The sequence below is a fragment of the Ambystoma mexicanum genome, chromosome 2p (genome assembly GCF_040938575.1).
Source record: "Ambystoma mexicanum isolate Mex_15411 chromosome 2p, UKY_AmexF1_1, whole genome shotgun sequence".
Lineage (NCBI taxonomy): Eukaryota > Metazoa > Chordata > Amphibia > Caudata > Ambystomatidae > Ambystoma > Ambystoma mexicanum.
Genome location: NC_090923.1, coordinates 1409926456 through 1409950583, shown reverse-complemented (window position 1 = coordinate 1409950583; position 24128 = coordinate 1409926456). Strand labels below are relative to the sequence as shown.

The window sequence follows — 24128 nt, the reverse complement described above, 5'->3', positions numbered from 1 at the left end:
GTTAGTCGCGGCTCACCTCAGGAGATGTATATCCATACCTGGATGGCTGCCTGATCCATGGGAAGTCGGTGCGACAGGTCCCGTGGGAAGTCAGTGGGACAGGTCCCCTCTCATCTAGAGGACACCTCCCTTCTACTGCACAGGTTGGGCTTCTCCCTGAAATTGAAGTCCCAGGTGACAGCAGTCCAGAGGCTCCAATTCATGGAAGCAGTCCTAGACACCTGGGTAGGGAAGGCCTTCCCTCCTGAGGAGAGAGTAAACAGCATTGCACAGATTGTGGACTTGTTCCAAAACCACGCCACCTTACCAGCGGCTACCTTTCTCCGTTTCTTAGGTCTCATGGCCTACTGTATTTTTCTAATGCCAGAGGCCAGGCTGCGCATGAGATCCCTACAGTGGCACCTGAGAAGTCAATGGTCACAGTACCTCGGAGCCCTCACAGATTCCCTCAGGGTGTCCAGATCAGCGGTCGACATCCTCAGCTGGTGGACCGACAGCAGCAATCTCATGGTGGGGGAACCCTTCAGGCCTTCTTGGCCTTAGGCGTTGGTGATCACGGATGTGTCTTTAAAGGGTTGGGGTGTTCAGTGCAAATACTTGCATGTGAGTGGCCTTTGGTCAGCGATGGAAGCCAGGTGGCATATCAACAGGCTGGAGTTGCGAGCCATCCGGTTACCCCTGAGGGCTTTCGCCTCCTCATTCAAGGGGAAACATGTCCTTATTCTGTGGCTATGCTGAACAAGCAGGATAGTGTGCGCTCCCTTCCCCTCTGCAGAGAGGTGATGCAGCTGTAGTTCTGGTGGCTGGAGAACCAAATCTTGGTCTCAGCAGTTCATCTGGCAATGACAGAGAATGGCTTGGTGGATGGTCTGAGCAGGCAGAGGACAGTCTCCCACGAGTGGGAAGTGTGCCAGGAAGCCCTAGAAGCGGTCTTCTCTCTCTGGGGTACCCCAGCAGTGGATCTTTTTGCCATGGAGTCGGCAACAGGAAGTGTAGACAGTTCTGCTCAAAGAAATTCCTGGCGAATGGCGCACTTGTGGGGGGGGGCAGATGGGGGCGTGTTTCTGGTGGACTGGACCTTCCCTCTCCACTACGCCTTCCCCCCCAATTCCCATCATCCTATGGGTTGTCAGGAAGTTGAAGAGGTTTCAAGCAACCATGTTCTTAATCGCCCAGGACTGGGCGAGAAGAACTTGGTACTCCGACCTCTTGGATCTGACCATCTGTCCACCTCACCAGTTGCCTCAGCGCCTGCATCTCCTAACCCGGTTGGAAGGTTGGGTACTTCAACCTACATGCGCGGCTCTTGAGAGGATGAGGTATGGTAACTGGGACCTCTCTGAGGAGGTACTTGAGGTGTTGCTGGCTGCACGTAGACGGTCTACCAGATCCTTGTATGTATGAGTGTAGGTGGAGAAAATTTGAGGCGTGGTGCACCGAACGCAAGATCGATCCCATGTCCTGCCCCACCACTACACTGATGGAGTTCCTTCTGTCACTGGCCTCAGCAGGCCTTCAGTGTACCACAGTCAAAGGATTCTTGGCAGCCTTGTCTGTTCAAAAGGTCCCCGGATCAAGGTTCTTTCTTTACGATCCCAGTTATGGCCCAATTCCTGAAGGGCCTTGTGAATACGTTTCTGCCAACTCCTTTTGTTGTCCAAGACTGGGATTTAAATATATTTCTGACATTCTTAATGGCGGCTTCTTTTGAGACCATGCATTCCTGTTCTTTGCGACTGCTATAATTGAAGACAGCTTTTTTGGTTGCGATTGATTACATCAGCCAGAAGAGTTAGCGAGCTTCAGGCCTTGTGTTGCAAGCCCCCGTTCCTACGGTTCTTTCGGGAAAAGGTTTCCCTGAAAGTCAGGCCTGGCTTTATTCTGAAAGTCGTATCTGAATTCCACCTTTCTCAGTCATAGATGTTCCGGTCTTCTACTCTCCACCACACCCCTCTGAGGAGAAGGAGCGGTTCCATTGCTTATGAATCTGAACAGCTTTTCGTGACCCCTTCATTGTTCCGCAAAGGTCTAGCTGTAACGAAGCAGACTCTATCTCGATGAATCATCTTTTGCATCTCAGAATGCTACTAGTTTGCAGGCAGGGAGCTTCCTTCCGGCTTTGGGGTACACTCGAAAAGAGGGGTCTTGGCTTCCACGTCCTTGCAGAGGGGGTTCCCATTAGGGACATTTTCCGTGCGGCCCACATGGTCATACTTGCATACGTTCACCAGGCACTATTGTCTTGATGTTGCCAGTGGGGCGGATACACGCTTTGTTAGGGCAGCTCTGCAAAATCTGCTGCTGCCCACCTCCTTGGTTCTAACTGCGCGGGGAGTCTTATCAACTGGGGAATCTGCGGGATAAAAGCAATCCATTGAAGGAGAAATTACTTACTGTAATGTTCTTTCAAATGGATTGTGTCCTCCCACATATTCCTCATTTTATGATATCTCCATATCCAGCTTTAGCTACTTCGGAAAAGCATTTTCCAACAGGGTGCGCTGCGCGTCGATACCTGTTGACTCGATGTCCCTCGAGGGCCTCTGTCTCAGTTTCGACGTCATTGATGGTTATAGCGCACGTAGCGACCGTTGGCTTCAGTTTTTTTTCCGCGCGAGCTAACACTTCGGATTATTGGCACGCTTCGGTTCTTTGACTAAAAACAGTTAGTGAAATGGCATCGTTGTCGGCATCATCTACTCCGAGATCGGGGCCACAACTGTGGGGCAAAAATGTCCCTCACTGATCCCCATCAGGTGTGTCTATGATGCCTGGGATCCTCTCACGCAACGTTGGAGTGTGGGTCTTACCTATCGATGACAGCGAAGGCTCTGAAAGAGTGTAAAGGCAAACTGGCTGCAGGTAGGTCCCATAAATCCCATTCGACAACTTTGTTGAAAAGGCGATCCTCTGAGTCTAGAGATGACTCTCTTCGTCGGAAGAAAGCTAAAAGTTCCCGATCACGCAGTGGCTCACACCACTCGTCATCTTCCTCACGGCGTTGGAAGAAAAGGCGCCACAGATCGCCGTCTTCGTCATCGAGTTCCTCCCCAGAACGGGTCTCGCGCCCGACCAAATCAGCCTTGTCGCCCGAGTGGGAGAAGTTCACACTAAAAATGTTCAAAGAATTTGAGAAAGCTACCATGACCCCCTCGAAGAAAGATAAGAGCCATGCCAGTGTCGACTAGCACGACAAAAAGGCAAGGGACAAAACCTGTGAGCCGTCGGGCCTGGGTGTCCAGGAGATAACTCCTCGAGAACCCTCAGAGGTTCCCTCAAAGGAAAAGGCTCCATTGACATTATCGACACCAAAAGACTCCACGTTGAGTCATAAGAAACCTTCGACACCACAACCGTCGAAGACCTCGACGCCATTGCCGAGGCTAATCCCAAAATCCTTGACGTATGTCGAGAAAATATACACTCCACTGCAAGGGGAGGATTTTTCCAAATCCCTTTCCTCAATTTATGAGGATAATGAGCCATCTTCAGAAGAATCTCGTCCATTTGGATTGCAGTATGGGACACATGTTCCAGAGGCCTTAATTTCGAAGGATTAAAGATTAAGGGACCTACATGACACCCTGAAATCTGCAAGTGGATTGGACATATCCCCAGAAATAGAATTTGGCAGGCCACACCCATCGGACCATGCCGATGGATCTTATAGACAACTCATGTCTAAAGTGATAGAATATCTGGGATGGAGTAGGCCTGCACCACTTTTGAGCAGGATAACCTAACTGATATTTTAGACAAGGGACCCCAGGAGGACCCTATTCTACCATTCCAAGTAGCTTTGCAAAAGAGAGTTAATGCCAACTAGGAGACCCCCGAGTTACTTCCAGCTGTGAACAAAAAACTAACCAGCAAGTACCATACGTCAAGTAGTGACCTGTACTATCTAACAAAACACCCAACTCCTGAAAGCTTGGTATTTCAGGCTGCCACTTCTACATCCAGACAACAAGCATACCCAACAACAACCCTGGACAGCGATGACAAGTGTTGACACTTGGGCTAGAAAGGTTTTCTCTGCAGGGAATATGGCCCTTAAATCAGCAAATGCCACGTGTGCGCTGGCCAAGTTCACTTACACATTATGAGATTCTATAGCAATTGCGGCTAAACATAACCCTGAAGGGAAGAACGAGACAGCTTTTAAAACATTGTCAAGGATGGGAAAGATGTGATGTGCGAATCCCTCCAAACTGGTCTCGACTCTGCGGACAGTATCAGCAGAGCAATGGCGTCTAGCACTGTAACGCGAAGATTTGCCTGATTGAGAATGTCTGGTTTTACACCAGATGTACAGCCCAGACTTCTTAATATGCCCTTTGATGGCACTGATTTATTTGGTAGCAAGACTGACAAGAACCTAGAGAAGCTGCAGACCTCCAAAGCTGCAGCAAATCCCTTGGCACAGCAATGGTACAGCTTGGTGAGGCAGGTCCTTTCGCTATTACTCCTCAGTTGGAAGAGGGAGAGGACTGTCGAATCAAAGAGGTCAGAAAAGATTCACCTGTGGTGGACGGGGAAGAGGTCCTAAGAACGCCCAGACAGGGGCTGCTTTACCCTCAGCCGCTGCATCAGCCGCCTCAAAACCTCTCTGAGACCTTACTCCACAAGACCCCGGTGGGAGGCAGACTCTCACAGCATTTGAAAGAATGGCTGGGTATTACTTCAGATGCATGGGCACTGGAAACACGGTAGCCCAGGGTTACTGCCTTCCCTTTCTAAAAAGGCCTCAGGATCATCCACCGGGGAACAGCTCTTTCTGAGTTCCAGATCCACTCCTTATGCAGGAAATTTTAAGTGTGCTAGAGAAAGGTGCTGTAGAGCCACTACATGTAGCAGAGAGGAACAAGGGTTGGTACTCCCCTTACTTCCTAATCCCCAAGAAGGACGGAGGATTGAGACCCATCTTGGACTTGAGAGTTGAACAAGTTCCTTAGGAAGGACATGTCAAGATGGTCTCAGATCCTTCAGGCCCTCCAGCTTCAGGACTGGATGGTATCATTGGACCTTGAGGATGCTTACTTTCATGTGCCAATCCATCTCGAGCACAGAAAGTACCCTGAGTTTTGCCGTTGGTGGTTCTCATTATCAATTTTAAGTTGTGCCTTTTGGGCTGACCTCCGCCCTGAGGGTTTTCACCAAGTTGATGGTGGTAGTACACCGAGTCTCAGGAAGTGGGGGGGTTACTTCTACCCCTACCTAGACGATTGTATGATTAGGGCTCACTCCCCCAAGCAGGCCCTGCAATATCGCAGCATAACTTGCCACTCCCTCCACAGACTGGGCTTCTCCCTCAACTTCAAGAATTCCCACATGATACCATCTCAAAGGCTGCAATTCATTGGGGCTGTCCTTTACGCCTCCTTGGGAAAAGCCTCGCCACCCGAGGTGCGGGCTCAAGACATTCTGCAGATGGTCAACAAATTCCGAAATGCCCAGAGTCTTCCGGCCTATGATTCTCTGAGGTTGCTCGGCCTCATGGCATCCTGCATTTTCCTGGTGCCAGAGGCTCGTCTGAGAATGATATCCCTCCAATGGGCTCTCGGGACTCAATGGTCAGTCAGACCTTCAGGTTCCAAGCAGAGTAGCACAAGATCTTCTGTGGTGGACCTTCCAAGAAAACATTTTAAAGGGAGAATGATTTTTGGCAATCATGGCTGGAGATAATTGTAGTGACAGACTCCTCACTCACGGGGTGGAGAGCCCACACCAATGATCTGACAATCAGCGGTCGTTGGTCGCCATCGGAGTCCAATCTTTTGGAGAGGAGGGCGATCAGATTAGCATTGAAGGCCTTCCTGCCCTCTGCACAGGGAAAGAATGTCCTGATAATGACGGACAACACAATGCCCATGTACTACCTCAAGAAGAGAGGCCGCCTAGGGTCACTACCACTGGGCAGAGAAGCAATGCAGATCTGGTACTGAGCAATTCAAGAAGGAATCTCTCTATCTGCAGTTCACCTAGCCGGAGAGGAGAATACGGCGGCAGACACTCTTAGCAGGCCGAACACAGTCTCTCACAAGTGGGACCTAGCTCAGGAAGTCCTTCAAGAGATCCTCACCCTTTGGGGAACCCCTCAAGTGGATCTGTTTGTGACCAGTGTCACCCGGAAGTGCGAACTGTACTGCTCTAGGGAATTTCCCCCAAGAGGAGCTCTAGGGGACACATTCGTAGTGGACTCCTGTAAGTGTTTCCTCCAGTCCCTGTCATTCGTCAAGTCATTAGGAGGTTGAGAAAGTTCAGGAAACCCATGATCCTAATTGTGCTGGATTGGAACAGGACAACATGATACCCAGGCCTTCTGGACATGTCTATCTGCCCTCCAATACGTCTTCCACAAAGAGAGGACCTTCTCTTGCGAGAGGATGGTCGAGTTCTCCATCAAAAGGTCAAGACACTCAACCTTCATGCATGGTTTCTGAGAGCTTGTGATATAAGGATTGGGACCTCCCGGACGACAAATGAAGATTTTGCTTTCGGCCAGAAGGCCAACAACAAAGTCCTTGTACCGCTGACATTGGAACAAGTTCTGCAGCTGGCGTAGGGAAAAGAATGCAGACCCATTTACTTTCAGCACACCTATGGTGTTATCGTTCTTGTTACACCTGGCTAATCTGGGGCTCCATGTCGACACAATTAAAGGGTATCTGGCAACGCTATTTATCTTTCTTCAAGATCCCAAAAGGATTGACGAATGTCTTTCCTCCGGTCTCTTCAAGTCTCGGTTTGGGGTCTCAACCTGGTTCTGAAATTCCTAATGTGGGCTCCATTCGAGCCTATCCACTCCTGTCCTTTAAGGTTGTTGAATTTAAAGAACATTTTTTTAGTGGCCCTTAAATCAGCCCGTTAGGTGAGTGAACTTCAAGCCTTGTCCTGCAAGCCTCCTTACACAGTCTTCTTTAAGGTCATTAAGGTCAAACCCACATTTGTACCTAAAATTGTCTGAGATTCATCTAACTCAAAAGATAATTTTACCTTCTTTTTAATCCCCCACCTCATCCTGGGAAGGAAGAGGAGAGGCTGCACAGGCTTGACCCCAAACTTGTACTTAGTTTCTATATTTCCAGGATGTCTAAATTGAGACTAGATGATCAACTTTTTATTGGATATACGGGCCATAAGTTGGGTATGGCGGTTTCAAAACAAACCTTATCTAGGTGGATAATCCTTGCAATCTCTGAATTGTAAAGGTTAGCTGGAAAAAGATCTCCCTGAGGGGCTATGGGCACATTCGACCAGGGGCATGGCTACTTCCTCTGCCTTATAAAGGTGAGTGCCAATTAAGGATATTTCTGCGACCGCAACGTTGTCCTCAGTCCACACATTCACCAAGCACTATAGTCTGGACTCTTCGACAGGCCGGGAAGGTGTTTTTGGGAAGGCAGTGTTACACTCTGTACACACAGCCCAATAGGAACTCCCAAATTTAGATTTGAAACTGAAAATTCTGACTCCCTCCTCCAGAAATACAAATACTGCTCTGGGACTCTATCATAAGATAAGGAATATGTGGTAGGACACGATCCATTTGAAGAACAAGTTACTTACCTGTGGTAACGTGCTTTCAACTGGATGTTCCTCCCACGTATTCCTCATCGCCCCTCCCAGCCTACCACACAGTTGAATTTCCATGTTATTACAGTTTACGCTCTTTCAGGGTGAGTAGCTGTCCTGCGTAGAATAAACCAACTCGCGTAAAAATCGGAACTGAAGCCAGCGGTCACTGCACGTGCGCTATATACCACAGATGATGTCAACACTGAGACGGAGGCCCTCGAGGGCCATCGAGTCGACAGGCATCGACGAACAGCGCTCCCTGCTAGAAAAAGTTTTTACGAAGCAGCTAAAGGGATGGAGATAGCATAAGATTGTTCTTCTATGGATTCTTCTCCCGCAGGTTCCTCATCGCCACTCCCATCCAGCTCCGCTCAGAAAGTTCTTATGGCTTGGCACATCTGTCTAAGTGAATGGCTCTGAGGTGACGGCTCATATTTGGCTCTCTCATCTCTCACTAATTCATGGGAGCTTTATTCGAAGCTGTTTTTCACCACTTTGAAATGTTTCCCCATTGTCCATTTTTTTTACATGCTGGTTAGCCTTGTCTCCCATTGTTTTCCTCTGCAGCGTTCAAGCACTGGGAAAAAAGGGGGAACTGAGGTATGGGACGTAGTGACGTGGTATATATATATATATATATATATATATATATATATATATATATATATATATATATATATATATATATATATATTTCTGAGGCTTGTGGAATCTGCTTAGATCACATGCTGTGCTTAGGCCGACATCTAGTGGAAGCTGCGGAGTATTACAGTTTGTTTTTCGAAACTCGAAAATGGGCGTCGACACAGGCGTGCCAGTAATCCTATCCCTAGTGTGACGTCCACTGTACCCAAGATCCCTCACGCGTCTAGGATCCTCAGATTGTTTTTTTCCGCCATACTGGTCGGAAGCATCTTGCGGAGTTCCCTGGCCTTAGCCATACTTTTGCTAATTATTGAAGTTTAAAATTATTTATTGACATCCTTCCCCACCCCAACGTCGACCCTCGACACTCGACGACGGCTGGAGAAGACATCGACCGTCGGCTGCTGCACGACGGATCTGGGCCTCGGAAGGCCGCTGGCCTCGGCCCGGGCCTAGTAGGCCGCTGGCCTTGGCCCTGCAAGTAGGGAGAGTGGGGGGTGGTACATACTCTTCACTCTTGGTATATAGGTACACCTTATAGATTTCCTACACTTACCAGCCCGCTGCCTCAAGGTGCGTATGGAGGGTACCCCTTTCCAATTCTGCCCCAAGTGCAACCGCAAATACCCTTGGGTCGACAGGCACGCCACGTGTAATCTCTGCTTGCCGAGGGACCACCCCGAAGCGAACTGCAGAGCGTGTAGTAGGTTTAAGCCTAAGACACTTAAGGACCGTTCGACAAAGCGTTGGGCCCACCACGCCAGGCAGGCGGCCATGGCAGCAGAGGGCGCCTTCAGCGATGGCAGCGACGCCGTACTTTCGGACGGCGAGGGCATTATGGCGTCGAAAGACTGCCGAGCGCAGGTCCCCGACCTCGGAAGGTTGTCCGGCAGGGCGGCTATGGGGAAGACCCCCGGCGACGCAAGCGCTACACACACTAAGCACACTAAGTCCAACCGAACCTCGACGACGTCGACTTCTCGGAAAGAGGCACAGATAGAACGGTCCGACTCGGTGTCCTCTGGGCGCTCTCGATCGAGACCGCCTCATGACGCAAGGCAATCATCCACTCTTGCCAAGAGTGCCTCGCTCCCTAGATTAACGGAAGTTCGATCGTCGGAAGACGAAGACGACTTCCACCCCCAGGCCGCGCTCCAGGAGACCGAGGCCGCAGTTAACACCAGCGAGGCCCCACGCTCGAAACAAGGTACCTCTCCCGACCCTCGACGCCAGGCGTCGAAAGTCTCTGGGGCCTCCAAGGGGCAGGGAAAACATTTTTCCACGCACGGGGAGGGGGGGAAACAGCGGAAAGCACAGCCTTCCACTCCTGTAAGACCATCCTTCCACCCTAAGCAGACAGACAAACACAAATCTACTGGGACATCAACATCCAGCAAGGCTACCCTTGATAAGTCCTCTAAGTTGCCTACTAAAGTCATACCCTGTTCCAAAGAATGGTCCAGTGAAGACATAGACAGGGTCATGTCAAGGATGTCTTCCTTAGCTGATTTTTCATTTCCTTTCGTATGACCCTCAAGGGGCCACACCCTCAGGCTCCTCTGATCCTATCCCCCTAAGTAAAAAGGCCCGATTCGAAAGACCTGAACCCTTCGAGGTGCAGCCTTACTCTACTCCATACTCTACTCCACACCCCAGATACCAAGGACAGCCTTTCCCTTAAGGGGACCAGGAGTTTACAATTATGGAGGAACAAACCGGGACTGAATACTATGCGGATGATGAGGACCTGGAGGAGGTAGAAGACGAGCAGGAAATTTACAGAGTAGATTGCCCGGTAGAGAGCGAAGCCCCAGTTACCGACTCGCCAGTTGATAACCAGCCCCTCCTTAATGAAGTTCTCGCTCGCGCGGCAGAACATTTTCACATCGACACCCACGGTGTACAGGAGGAAAGGGACTTCGCAGAAGAGTTGGTGGGAGAGAGGAGGCCGGTCGCTCAGACCATCCCTATCCTTAAATCCATCCAACGTAGAATAGATCCATCCCTGGTGAATCCTAACCTCACCAGAGCCGTCAACCCCAGAGTCGAAAAACTTTTTCGGGCAGCCCAGTCTGACCCTCTTTATATAAGAGGACAGCTTAAACCAGACTCCCTAGTGGTTACCAACACTCGGAAGAGGGCTGGGACACCCTTATCGTCGTCAGAAGCTCCTCCCGACAAGGAGAGCAAAAGACTGTACGGGTTTGGCAGGAAGGTAGCCTCAACGTCCGCCTACCAAGCAAGGATTGCAAACTCCACCACCCAGTTGGCAAGTTGCAACTGCCATCAATGGGAAGAGGTCGCGGCGCTCATAGCCTCTGCTCCTGAACCGTTAAAGGGCCAGTTGGCTCGGATCTCGGCAGAAGGGAGAGCCGTGTCTGGTTGCATATTAAAAGCAACTTTCGACGCCGCGGACAACGCAGGAAGATTGATAGCAGAAGGTACTGTTATCAAGAGACATGCGTGGTTACGGCAGTCGGGGTTCAAAACAGAAACCCAGGCTTCATTAATAGACAAGCCGGTGGAACCCGATCTATTGTTTGGGAAAGCGGTCGAAGACGCACTTAAGAATGCCAAGGACGAGTACGAGACTCTCAAATCCCTTGGCCAGCTTGCCAACAAACCCCCTAACCAGAGGGGGAACAGTAATTTTCGTCGCCCACGCGGCCAAAATTCACAAAGAGGCAACTATGCCCAAGGACAGGGTACACAATGGAACAACAACCAGCAGTCTACCCAAAGTTACGGCAGGGGTAACAAGAGAGGTCGTGGAAGAGGCAGAGGCAGCCCCAACAAGGGAGGTGGCACGCCTCCACCAAAGCAGTGACGCTCAGTTCAGGGTCCCTTCTCACGCAACCCCAGTAGGGGGGCGCATTTCCAACTTCACCCAGGCTTGGTAAGGGATCACCTCAGACAGATGGGTGCTGTCAACAGTGTCCACAGGATATTGTATAGAATTACTGCAGCGTCCCCGGAACCACCCTCCACGACAAAGAGTACACTCCTTAGAACATCAGAAGATCCTTCTCGAGGAGATCGCCATTCTGCTAGAAAAGGACGCGATAGAACTCGTCCCAGGACACCAGGTAAACAAGGGTATCTATTCAACTTACTTCCTTGTGCCAAAGAAAGATTTAACAATGCACCCAGTATTGGACTTACGGCCTGCCAACAAGTATGTCAAGCCCCAAAAATTCCGTATGACCACGCTACAAGAGGTAATCCCCCTCCTAAAAAAGGGGGATTACATGGCAACCTTGGATATGAAAGATGCTTATTTTCATATTTCCATGCTCCCAGCCCACAGAAAATACTTGCGCTTCAAGGTGGACAGTCGCCACTACCAATTCAAGGTACTGCCCTTCGGGATAGCTTCAGCACCAAGGGTATTCACCAAGGTACTGGCGGTGGCAGCTGCACACCTACGCAGGGAGGCAATCCCAGTGTACCCTTATCTGGACGACTGGCTCATAACGGGGGAAACCCCAGGAATTTGCAGGTCAAACATTCAGAGGACTATCGACCTCCTCCACGAATTAGGCTTCTCTATCAACGAGAAGAAGTCAAGTCTGGTGCCAAGCACCTCAAAACAGTTCCTAGGAGCAATCCTAGATTCTCAGAAAGGGTTGACCTTCCCTTCGGAAGAGAGAATTCGGAATATACTACTGCAAATTCCACATTATCAGTCAGGTCAACAAATAACGGTACGCAAAGCAATGCGGTTACTGGGCATGATGGCGTCATGCATTTACCTGGTCCCCCACGCGCGTCTGCGCATGCGTCCCATGCAGGAATGGTTGGCGAAACAGTGGTCTCAGGCAAGTGGTCAGTGGGACGATCTAGTGGTCGTTTCGCCAACACTCGTACAGAGCTTACACTGGTGGACAAGAGAGAATCTCGCAAGGGGAAAACCCTTTTACGATCCCGAAGTACAGGCAGTGGTGACTACAGATGCATGCCGGACTGGGTGGGGAGCTCACCATCTCCACCACACAGCTCAGGGTCTCTGGTCTCACTCAGTAGCCAAGAACCACATCAACCTGCTAGAGCTTCTGGCAGTATTCCGAGCGCTTCGGGCGTTCGAGCCCCATCTGCTAAACTTGTCAGTGCAGATCCGGACGGACAGCACGACAGCCATGTTCTATCTGAACAAACAAGGAGGGACTCGTTCGCCAAATCTGTCAAGCTTGCCCAGAAAATCTGGATATGGGCACTGAGACGGAACATCTTCCTGTCATCACAACATGTTCCAGGGGAGCTCAATTCCCTAGCGGATGCCCTAAGCAGAGACACCCTCCCAGAGGAACACGAATGGGTCCTTCACAGAGATATCATAGAAGATCTCTTCTCTCAGTGGGGTTTCCCCACTATAGACCTATTCGCCACAAGCGAAAACAAACAATGCCCAGGATTTGCATCCAGGTTCCCCCAGCCAGACTCCCAAGGGAACGCCCTGTGGATGAACTGGTCAGGGATGTTTGCGTACGCTTTTCCACCAACTCCTCTCATCGGGAAGGTGGTGTACAAGATGAACAAGGAATCGATGACGCTCATCCTAGTTGCTCCCATGTGGGCGAGACAACCATGGTTTCCACACCTACGCAGGATGGCGGTGTGCGAGCCCATCAAACTCCCAGCCTGGTACAACCTACTGTCCCAGCAACAAGGTCAAACAGTGCACCAGGAACCCAACTCAATGAACCTGGCAGCATGGCTCCTGAGGTCATAGAGTTTGGGCATCTCAATTTACCACAGAGGTGTATGGACATCCTAAGAGAATCCAGGAAACCAAACACAAGGCACTGCTATTTTGACAAGTGGAAGAGATTCGTTATTTGGTGCCAGAATAAACAAATCAACCCAGTTGATTGCACTCCTTCCAACGTTGTAACATACATGCTCCACCTGCTGGACGCAGGTTTGGTTTTTAACTCTCTGAAAGTACACCTGGCAGCCCTCTCGGCTTACACCACATCCCATAACAAAGTATCGTGGTGGAAAGTACCAGTAGTTAAAGCCTTCATGGAAGGAGTAAAGAGACTTCACCCTCCTATTTCGAACCCACCGCCAGGATGGGACCTCAATGTGGTCCTAGCTAAGCTCATGGGCCCCCCTTTCGAACCCATGCATAAAAGTAGTCTCAAACACCCTAAAACGGCCTTCTTAGTAGCCATTACCTCTATAAGAAGGGTCAGTGAAATTCAGGCTCTGTCAGTGCAGGATCCTTTCTTTACTATCCACAAAGACAAACTGGTTTTACGCACACACCCTAGGTTCTCACCTAAATTTATATCTAAATTCCATGTAAACCAGTCCATCGAGCTTCCGGCTTTCTTCCAGAACCCGCAAAGCTCAGCTGAGGTGAAACTACACACCCTTGATGTGTGTAGGGCGGTCCTCTACTATGTGAATAAAACCAGACCGCTAAGGAAAACAGATCAACTGTTTGTCTCCGTAGCTACAGGCAGAGAGGGGGATCGCGTCTCTAAGGGCGCGATCTCGAAGTGGATTATCAACTGTATACAGCTGTGTTACTCTCTTTCTGAAAAAACTCTGCCTTTTACGCCAAGGGCCCATTCTACTAGAGGCATTGGGGCCACTCTGGCTTTCATTGCAAATGTTCCCCTCGACACCATTTGCAAAGCAGCTACTTCGAGCTCTATTCACACTTTTACTCAGAATTACTGCATTGACACTCATTCCAAGACAGATACACAAGTGGGACAAGCGGTTCTAAGACACCTGTTTGCTCATGACCCTTCTCACATCCCACCTCCTTCTTCGGGTACTGCTCGCTAATCTATGCACAGCATGTGATCTAAGCAGATTCCACAAGCCTCAGAAGGGATACATTACTCACCGTAATCGTATTTCTGATGCTTGTATCTGCTTAGATTCACATGCGACCCACCCTTCCTCCTCTCCGAGAGAAGGCGCATGATTGCTTGTAGTCTTACCTTTCTGTCTATCTGCTTGGATTATCTGTACTCACGCTACTCCTCATGCTTCCTCATGTCAGAAAAAATACAATCTGAGGATCCTAGACGCGTGAGGGATCTTGGGTACAGTGGACGTCACACTAGGGATAGGATTACTGGCACGCCTGTGTCGACGCCCATTTTCGAGTTTCGAAAAACAAACTAATACTCCGCAGCTTCCACTAGATGTTGGCCTATGCACAGCATGTGAATCTAAGCAGATACAAGCATCAGAAATACGATTACGGTGAGTAATGTATCATATATATATATATATATATATATATATATATATATATATATATATATATATATATATATATATATATATATATATATATATATATATATATACATATATATATATATATACATATAACACCCAACGTCATGTCCATAGCCGATGATCGAGCACCGAGCAAGACTTATCGATGATCGATGGCCGAGTCGAGGTCTACAATGCCCATGTTGAAAAGTTTCCGAGCGGCAGAGCTGTATGAGGCTATCTATCGGATTAGGAATCTACGGGAGAAGCATCCATAGGAAGAACATTATGGTAATTAATTTCTGCTTCTTGCTCGCAGCAAACGTTCCGCTTCCTATCCCAAATGCTGTCTATTCTTTGCCGATTCTGTCAGTGTGTTTCGCGTTCAGGAGCCCCAGCGAGGATGGCAACGTCTCCTTCTACACTACTCGCTGTATCTCTTTTCCATAGTGCAGTTGCCATTTTTAAATATCCTGCTGATTGCAGGTTAGGAAAAACAACCATTCTGCATGTTGCACTTCAAGCTCCAGTCAGTCTGCACAAACTCCCTTGTCGTAGTCCTCATCTCAGTACCTGAGTGGTTGATGTCCATAACTTTCTTTGGCCTTTTAACTCCTAGGTGGTTTGTCTCACGGTTTTCACAAAAAGGCACATCAAGATTAGAGATCATGGTTACCTTTTGGATTCTTGACTCTTAAACAAGTTTTCTCCTGGACTTTACAAAAAGGCACATCGGGAGCAAATGATGTTGTGCAAATTGTGCCTGACTAGAATTATGTAGAGAAAAGGTTAGCTGACAATAGGTGATTAAGGTCTTGGTGGGACCAGTGGGTGTTTCTCATTGGAAAGGGGGGAACACTGTGACTCCTCCAATGAAGTCATAACATCTCCCTGGTAGTTGCCTCCTCCCATGTGATCTTCCCTCATGAAGCCACCCCCAAGTTCGGGATTAGGTAGTGGGTGCCATCCTCTGGCCACATGGACTAAGGTTCTGACTGGGAAACCCGTGATTACTCCATTGGATTTGTCACAATAGCCACTTCCTGCCCCAAGGCCCATTGGTCATTTTACACCCATTGCTTGTTTATATGCCACTGGAAATCTAGATGGCCTGGAATAGTCACCCAAAGTAGCCACTGGGCCTGGGCTGCAGCAGCCACATTTGGAACTCGACCCCCATTGCTGGTCTGTGCGTCACCGGCCTTGGTAACGGACAGTGGTGCTATTGCCCACAACATGGCCTTCGGATATGCCCTAGGTCCACCAAGCCATCTGAAGTAGCCACTAGGCCAGAACCGGTTGCCAGTTGGCTCCCTATTGTGTCATTCAGCCAGTGGTTATGGCTGCATGGTCTCACAAACCTATCAGAAGTATAAAATAAGAGGTAATTTAGCTTGTGGCATATCCTTCAGCTATGCTCCATCCACAAACAAGTCACCCGTCTCACAAACCTATCAGAAGTATCAAATAAGAGGCCAATTAGATTGTGGCATATCCCTCAGCTATGCTCCATCCACAACCAAAGCAGCCATTTCAGGCTATTCCCAGTGGCAACTTTACCCCCTTTGGGGGTCTCTCTCTGCCTTTGGCCATTGACAGTGGCTATGTTATGCAGGATATGGCCTTCAGCTATGCCCAAGCCACCCGAAGTAGCCCAGGCACCAGGCCTGTAACCGACAACACAAGTGAATCAATGTTTGAACTGAGCTTATAATAGTTACTAAAACTCCCAGAAGAAGGTCCTGATTGGTGTGAAGCATGAGTTGGCTAAGAATGTGGAAGGACCCAAATATTTCAAAGTCTACAGTGCATTAAAATACCCCAAAGTCCGATATTTGCATGCACTACAACTTGGTCTACTTTCAATGTTAATATATGGCTCAAGGGGCACATGTGTTATATGGAGAACTTGCCGCCAATCACTGTTCATCGAACACAGCACAAAATGCACTTCGTGTTGTTTGAAATTACTGCACTTTCGTAAATATAAGCAACCAAAAGTGTGTATGGAGAACGAATGGGTAAACCTATGTTTTGGACCCTACATGCCCACTTAATTAAACCGCATGAACATTTCTAAAGAAAATTCAAAGGTGAGTGTATATATTTTTGGAAGGTTGAATGCAGTCTCGTTGAATGGTGCAAATGTTATATATTTTTGTGTGTGTGGCAAAAGTAGATCACTTTTTCAAGTTTTTAAAATATATATATTTATATATATATTCCAAGAACACTGTGTTATTGAAAAAACACACAATGTTTCTTAAAATAAAAGGCCTGGTACAAATAAGTTAAGTATTCTTCCAAAGGAAATTGACTTTTAGTGGTAGCTCTCCTTTAAACATCTCTGGAAGATTAAGTATTTCAATTCTTCTTCTGCGCCAGACAAAAAGATGGATTCTCCCAGTAGTGATGTGTCCAGCAGTCGTTGCATCGACTTGACGGAGGAGGAGGAGCAGGCTTGTACACCGCAAACACCCAAATCTCTCTCCCAGGAAGCTGTGCAGCAAAGCAGACCCACCAAGCACAGTAAGGGTCTTTCTTTAAATGTTGGCATCTGAAATTCTACCATGAAAAAACTGTGGGTGCGGCTGGTAGAGAATAGTGTACTCTCTTGTTGTGAGTTTTCAGTCATTTATTTTACTCCATTTTAAGCCTTTTGGGAAGGGTCCAATAACCAGCCACACATTGTAGTGTGTAGCTGTCCCTGCACTTTATTCTGTTACCATTTCCATTTTCATAGAATGTTAACACTTTAAGGTAATAGTACATCCCCTTGGCCATTTTCGTGCTTGTGGGCTGGCCATGTTACTTTTGGTATGCCAGTCCATTTTCAACATGGAATATTACGTTAAAGTAGCACTTGCAAACTTACATTTTTAAACTCCTAAATGCTGAACCTTTTTTGTTATGATTCTGACATTGAACATGCATTCTAGAAACTAAATGGCCTATCAGCACAATCCCATGGAAAGGAGGAAAACTGATGCCCAGATAGCAATGACCAATGAGTTTTCATGTCCGTTCCAAAGGATGGGATGGTTCTGCATACCAAAAGGACTGGTAGGTCTTGTCTTCCTTCATCGTTGGATGTCTGTACTCTGGTATGCAGACAAGAACATTTTTCAATTCAGGATTTGATGTCACCCGAATTTAGACCAGCCTGTTTTGTGGCATTGGGATGTGAGGAGAACCAGGTAAACCACTCCACTTCCTCTTAATAATAATAATAATAATAATAATAATAATAATAATAATAATAATAATAATAATATGCCCTTTGTATCTCCTGTACTGCAGAAAACATTAGGACTGTTGAAAGGATATTTATTCACAGGTCGGGTTAATGTTCTCACTCGTGTAATCTGTACTATCAGTTGACTCCTCCAGCTGGGTAGCAACAAAACAGTATGCCCTGGAGCTATCTTTTCGGATGCATCAACATTAGGTCCCAGATCATCCAGGACAGGATCAAACAGACCCTGGGCTCCGTGCCCGAGGTGGGAGGAGGCTGGAGTCATCCCAAGTGATCTGCTTTGGTAGAAGATGTCTTGCAGATTCTAGCATTTCCATGTTCTTAGAAAGTCGACAAAACAACTTGTCTTTCGGGATGATAAACCTAGGTCCTAAGACGGCAGGGTAAGGGAGCAAGTTAAAACGTAGTAGCATACATTTTCTTGTGATCCCTTGTGATGGAAATTGTATTAAATATGGTTCTGCCTCATTGTAATTGTAAGTGACAGTGATTAGTTCTTGGATATTTTGTCAGCTGCTAATATGTTCCGAGTATAGTCCCATTTTATTTTTCACTTCTTCAGTGAGTTCTTCCTTAAGGACCTCATTCATTCCTTCCTAGGAAGTTTGAATCTCCACTGGAACTCTGGAACATTGACTTTGTGGGCCTTTCCCTGACCCTTGAGATTTCCCCTGAACTGCCTAGGGATTCAGCAAGCTCTGGACCAAGTTTTATATTTTTGGCTATTAGCTCTGATATTCAGTTTTAGAGCCATGCTCTGAATTTCTTCAGTGGGACTGTGTTTCCAATTTTTAACATTGTGGCTAACCTCTGTAACTCTGTGAATATTGTTCCCTGAAATGTAGGACTGAAGTAACTGTTGCTAAAATGTTCTTCTAATCTTTGAAAGTATTTAGCCTTGGTTTGAAATTATTGCCTACCCTCTAGGGCTTTCTTTTATTATCATGTGTGCATACACATTCATTTTAATATTTTTCTTACAGGGCCCTAAATGGTGTGGAGTACTGTTCTATGCCTTGGGGAATCTCCTCATATCGTTCTCGCCTAGAAAAATTGGGGTTTCCCCTTCTTCTACCATCTTCTACCATATGTGTTAGGTGCTGACCGCAAGGTCTAAGGCCTTCCACATATAATAGGGTTGTTTGGTGTCTTGAGGACACTACAAAATTGTGCAGGCCCATGTTAGGTTGCATGGTTCCCTGGTTCCCCCCACCACCCTCTTATTTTATGTTGGTGCTTACCAATGTAACAGGCCCACATTTAGACATGGTGTGGTTAGGAGAGTCCTTTTGGAGACATTACTTTTTGATAATGTGCTTGGTATCTTGTAATACTGTGTATTATTACCCAAGTACTTAATGAACCTAAACATATTTTAGGTATGACTTCGTGTATATTTTTCAGTATATCATTGTGGTGTATTTTGTAGAGATAGGTGTGTGGACTAATTCTGGCATTGTATCAGCCCAATATCCCTACCTGTGAGTTCATCCTTTTCGCTCTGACCATGTTGCCTTAACAAGAGTTATGGCTCCCTGTCTTGTCAGGTGTGTAAGCCTCCCACTAGGGTTAGTGATTGTACCTGTTGGGTGTCCTGACCCACGTTTAAGCTATCATGCCACAACATTTGGTGCTGTGGGCTTAGAAAATTCAAGATGGCGGAAAACCCACATGTGCGCCGAAATCCAGGAAAGCTGCGCAGTTTGTGCGCACACCGAAATGGTTGCCTCACTTGCCACCCACCAGTGCGAGAATGAAAGGCCGGGTTGCCATGAGGGAAATGGGTTGCCAAAGGAAAAACAGTAGCGCCGGTTAGCTTCAAAGCGCTTTAAAACCACCATTGGACTACCCGCACAGTAGTCTGAAACCATTGGGAATGGCAATGCTGATTGCCAAATGCAACCTAGAATGGTGGGGAATTCATTTCTTAAATCTCAAAAATGGGTGCAGTACCAGTACTCACCACTATCCAAAAGCCGGCATTTTAAAACCACACCAGATTTTACTTTTTTGTGTAAAACTGAATGAACCCAAAGCAGGCTAAAGAAAGACTTACTGAGAGGTGGATCCAATGTAAAGTTATATTCTGAAGTGACTTGAAGGTTTATAACAAGACTGGCTGAGCTGTGGATTGCAGCAGTTTAAGTTGCACTGGATTTAAAGACACTAAAATCGAAAATGTTTAGATTAAATGAGTGACCTATGTTTGGTGTCACATGCCTTTGTAACTGTTTAAATGTCATAGTTTTAAACTTAGAATCAGCATTCTAGCTGCATGTGTAAAATTGCAAGTTAATTTAAAAAGCAACAAAAAAAACATGACAGTTAGCTGAAAGTCTGGCTTAAGGAACTGAATTCTGCCTGGCAACTACCCCCATCAGGAGTGAAACTTGAGTCACCGCTGTGTTCCCAGGCCTAGCTGCCCTTTTGCTGCTCACACTAAGGATATGCCATCTATCTGATAATTGAATTACCTGTGCTCTGCAGGAAAGTGAACAAAGCCCTGTCCTGGCTCAGGCAAAGGTTTTATTGGCAGGAGTCGTAAATGGTCGTAAAAAGTGGCTTCCTCCTGAGGAAAGGGGAGGAGCACTGCCTGTGAGAGCAAGCTGGCTTGGCAGAACTGGATAAACCAGTATTTCTACCTTGTGCTGAGAGGAAACCACACCCCTTTGGAGCCAGAACATAACTTTAAAAAGATGGATCATTCATAGAGCGGACATGTGAAAATTTTATAAATGATACCATAATTCTTGTGATTTTTCTGCCCACAGTTTAAGAGGTTTTTAGAACCGGTGGTATGTTCAGGGGGGTTTTAGCGGAAAAGTGGATATTACTCTAAATGTATGCATGTTAAAAATCTGAAACTTCATCAGTTAATGTCCATACTCCCTGCGCACATGTATGTAAAGTTGGGTCAATGTCAGAAATTGAAAAATCAGTTAAAAAGTCAATTATGTGCCATTTCTGAATGCAAGCTCTTAGAAACAGCAGATTTGGACAGAGACATGGCTAAATTCAGCCACACCATGTATATGTAATTTCAAGCAACTGTGTAACTGTGAAATATGTCTTTTATTATCAAATATAGAATGTGTGCAATCTGACAGAGGAGTGTCCTATCTGCAAGCCATAAAATGACATCCCTCTGACTCACAGTTCATTCCCCAATCAAATGATAAATGGAAGTTTGACCAATTAGAAGCTGAGAGAGAGGTAGGGTCAGTGATGCTAGAACACACCCACATTCTAAACACATAAAAGCAGACAGACAGGACAGATAGGGACTTTCAAATCCATCTGCCGCTGGAAGCTCTGCCGGAAAAATCCATACTTTACCTCCATCAAACCTCCAGAGAGCCAAACTAGAGACTTCAATCTATCCAGAACTAGAGACCCAGACCAGAGAACCAGAGAGAGCTGACCCAGATCACTGTGAAGTGCAGAGACCAGAGGCGAGTCTAAAATCTGACCAGATCCGTGGCGTGGCCCATTTCACTCAAGAATATAGTGTGAGTACCTAGAAAACTGTGCAGATCCAATCTCCTAGTTAAAATAATATAATTCAACATATTTTAATCTAAGTAGAACTGTCTCCTAATTGTCACCTGTCATTTGTAAAGCTGTCACTTGTCATTTTCTAGTTGCAAGCTGCACTTGTCTTTTTGAGCTTTTAAAATTTGCAAAACCAAAAACGACCTCTATTAAATCGGTCATAACTCTGTAACCGTTTGGGCTAGAGACTTGCAGTAACTTTCATTTGAAAGCTTAGAATCTGAGCTTTGAATCGCACCAAGAACCACATTCCTACCCCTTATAGTTTTACCGCAATCGGAACACGCATCCGCGTATTTTACCGCGATTTGCAAATTTCTTCACATGTAAAAACTGCTGCTGCTTACCTTCCATTTGCCAGAAATTCGTTTAACCTGCTAACTATCCCTGCATCATTGCTAGTGTGAGCCTGGACTAATATTAACTAGATACCACTCACCCTGAACCTCTGAAAGGGAATTAAAAGCATTTCCAGCATATTTCTCATCCATTGCTAGCACATATAAAAGCATTTGGGCCTGTGTTTTCAAAACTCCTATCTGTTTTCTTTAAGCTTGCTGGGGTGAACTGAATCACATTTGATTGCATTCTGAGAACTGTGTGTTTTCCTTCCATTTCCTTGCCTTGCATCAAGGGGGGGAGGGGATTGCCAGAGAAAAGTGATTACATTGTTTTGTTGAAATCATATTGAGTATTTCTATACTGCATTTCATTCATTCAACCTTGCATCCATTTGAACTCTATAAAGCATTTTGTACCACCTTCTTCTTTTGTTCCTATTCACCTGTGTGCTACCTTATCCATTTCATGTCAACTCCTTATTGATTATAGAGAAGCGTGTTAGTGCCAGATTCTCCGTTGTTAATCTTTATCATATCAGATTAAGTGTGCTATTCAATTATTAATTTATTATAAAGTGTGATATATATATATTTTAATTTATCAAATAAACCTTTTAAACTTGCAAAACAGAACTACTTCTTGGCTCAGTGGGGTCAGGGGGATTCCAAGAGAGGGGTGTTATATAGGGGTAGTCATCCAGAACGCATGAACTGGACATAAAGATATATCAATAAGGGTTTTCATTCAGTATTCTAGACTAGGCGTTAACTTAGCTGTAGTGCTGAATTGAATCCTCTTACATACCACCCTTAAAGGGTGGTACAAAAACTGTCTTAACAGTAGGGTTTTACATACACAGGACAAAAGTGATCCAAAAGACAAGTCAATTCTTTTCAGCATCACGCAAAAGGACAACCCGATTAACAAAGCAGGGATTTCAAATGGATTTTGAACCGTATAAAAGAAGGTTCTAAACTATTAAACTATTCCCAGATGCACCCAGAGCACACTGATGGAAAAGGGTGAACATCCTTTTCTTTCTAGCTAATGTTCGAGTAGACTCCATATGCAATTCAGCTATGGACTTCAGCGAACTTATTCACCAAACATTACTGCCTTTATAAACAAACAAGAGAAGACTCTCAAGTTCGATAGGCAGTTTTAATACTCACTATTCTATGCAAAGTATGCAAATCTTGAAACCGATTTCAAGCTGCAGAAAGAAACTTTTATTTACCAGTACAAGTGCTTCTGCCGACTGATATGTTCACGTGTGCCAATCACATAATCTTTGCTGTGAATAGGAGGGGAAATTACAGTTTTAATAAAATGCATTATCTAAATTAATTGTAAAAAGGAATGCTCCTGTTGACACCTAAAAAAAAAAAAAAAAAGCTCCAAAAAAAAAAGCTCAAAAAGAAATGGGGGCTTATGCCCAGCATGCGACTATAAAAAAAAAAAAAATCAGTCTGCAGAAATTCGTTTACTGATGAGTATCATTTGCTGACGAGTAGCATTTGCATTCTTGACCTGCAGTTTCTTTGCTTAATCGGAGAATGTTTTTGACAGTGGTGACCTTTGACTTTGGAAACTATTCAAAAGTGTTTGACCGCTTGTGGTTGCTTCACTATAGCCACAAGTGCTTGCCTATTGCCTTTACACCACTACATTTATTCCTGTGGGATGAGTTGATTCCGTTTATAATAAACATGTGTTCAGGAACTACATTAGTGCCAACTTGTTAATCCAGATGACTCTGAACTCTCTCTGGGGCCATAACCTGGCTGGATTCAGGCCTATGAACTTAAACTACCCATTTTTGTAATTAGTAGCCTGAAGTTCTGTATTTCCTTTGCAAGGCAAAACCAGATTTTTTTAAGTCATGCATACTATGGACATTCCCTTATTTAATGTTATAATGTGTTTTCTGTACCTTTTACGACTCTGCTCCTACCAAGAGTTTAGCTTACTCTTGGCTGTTCTACCACAAATAGGAGAGCCAGGTGAACTTCACTGCATTCAGGGACATAAAGGGAAGCAGGACCCACCCACCAGGGAACATACCCTGTAAAGACCTGAAGTAGGGTCCCAGATCAAGGGCATTGGTCTTCCCGGGCTACCATTTCCATTACGAAGTGAACCAGAGGACAAAAAGTGGGCTGGGCTTAGCTACTGACACACATACACACACACACACACACACACACTCTCACACTCTCACACACTCTCTCACACTCTCTCACACACACTCACACTCACTCTCTCACACACACACTCTCACACACACACTCACTCTCTCTCTCTCTCACACACACACTCACTCTCTCTCTCACACACACACACTCTCTCTCTCACACACACACACACACTCTCTCACACACACACACACTCTCACACACACACACTCTCACACACACTCTCTCACACTCACTCTCACTCGCACACTCTCACTCACACTCTCTCACACTCACTCTCTCTCACACTCACTCTCTCTCACACACACACACTCTCA

At 46.3% G+C, this 24128-nt stretch overlaps 1 protein-coding gene across 8 annotated transcripts in view; it reads left to right on the top strand.

Moving 5' to 3' along the window:
• The window catches only part of LOC138567561 (uncharacterized), a 2466350-nt gene that overhangs the window by 2200694 nt on the left and 241528 nt on the right, over positions 1–24128 (top strand). For 7 of the 8 annotated variants that reach the window (XM_069645900.1, XM_069645903.1, XM_069645902.1 and 4 more), the window contains one exon: positions 16852–16995. The exons of the other annotated variant lie outside the window; for it this stretch is intronic. In XM_069645900.1, coding sequence (XP_069502001.1) covers positions 16852–16995 — 144 coding nt within the window. The remainder of the gene's footprint in view (positions 1–16851; positions 16996–24128) is intronic. 8 annotated transcript variants of the gene reach the window in all.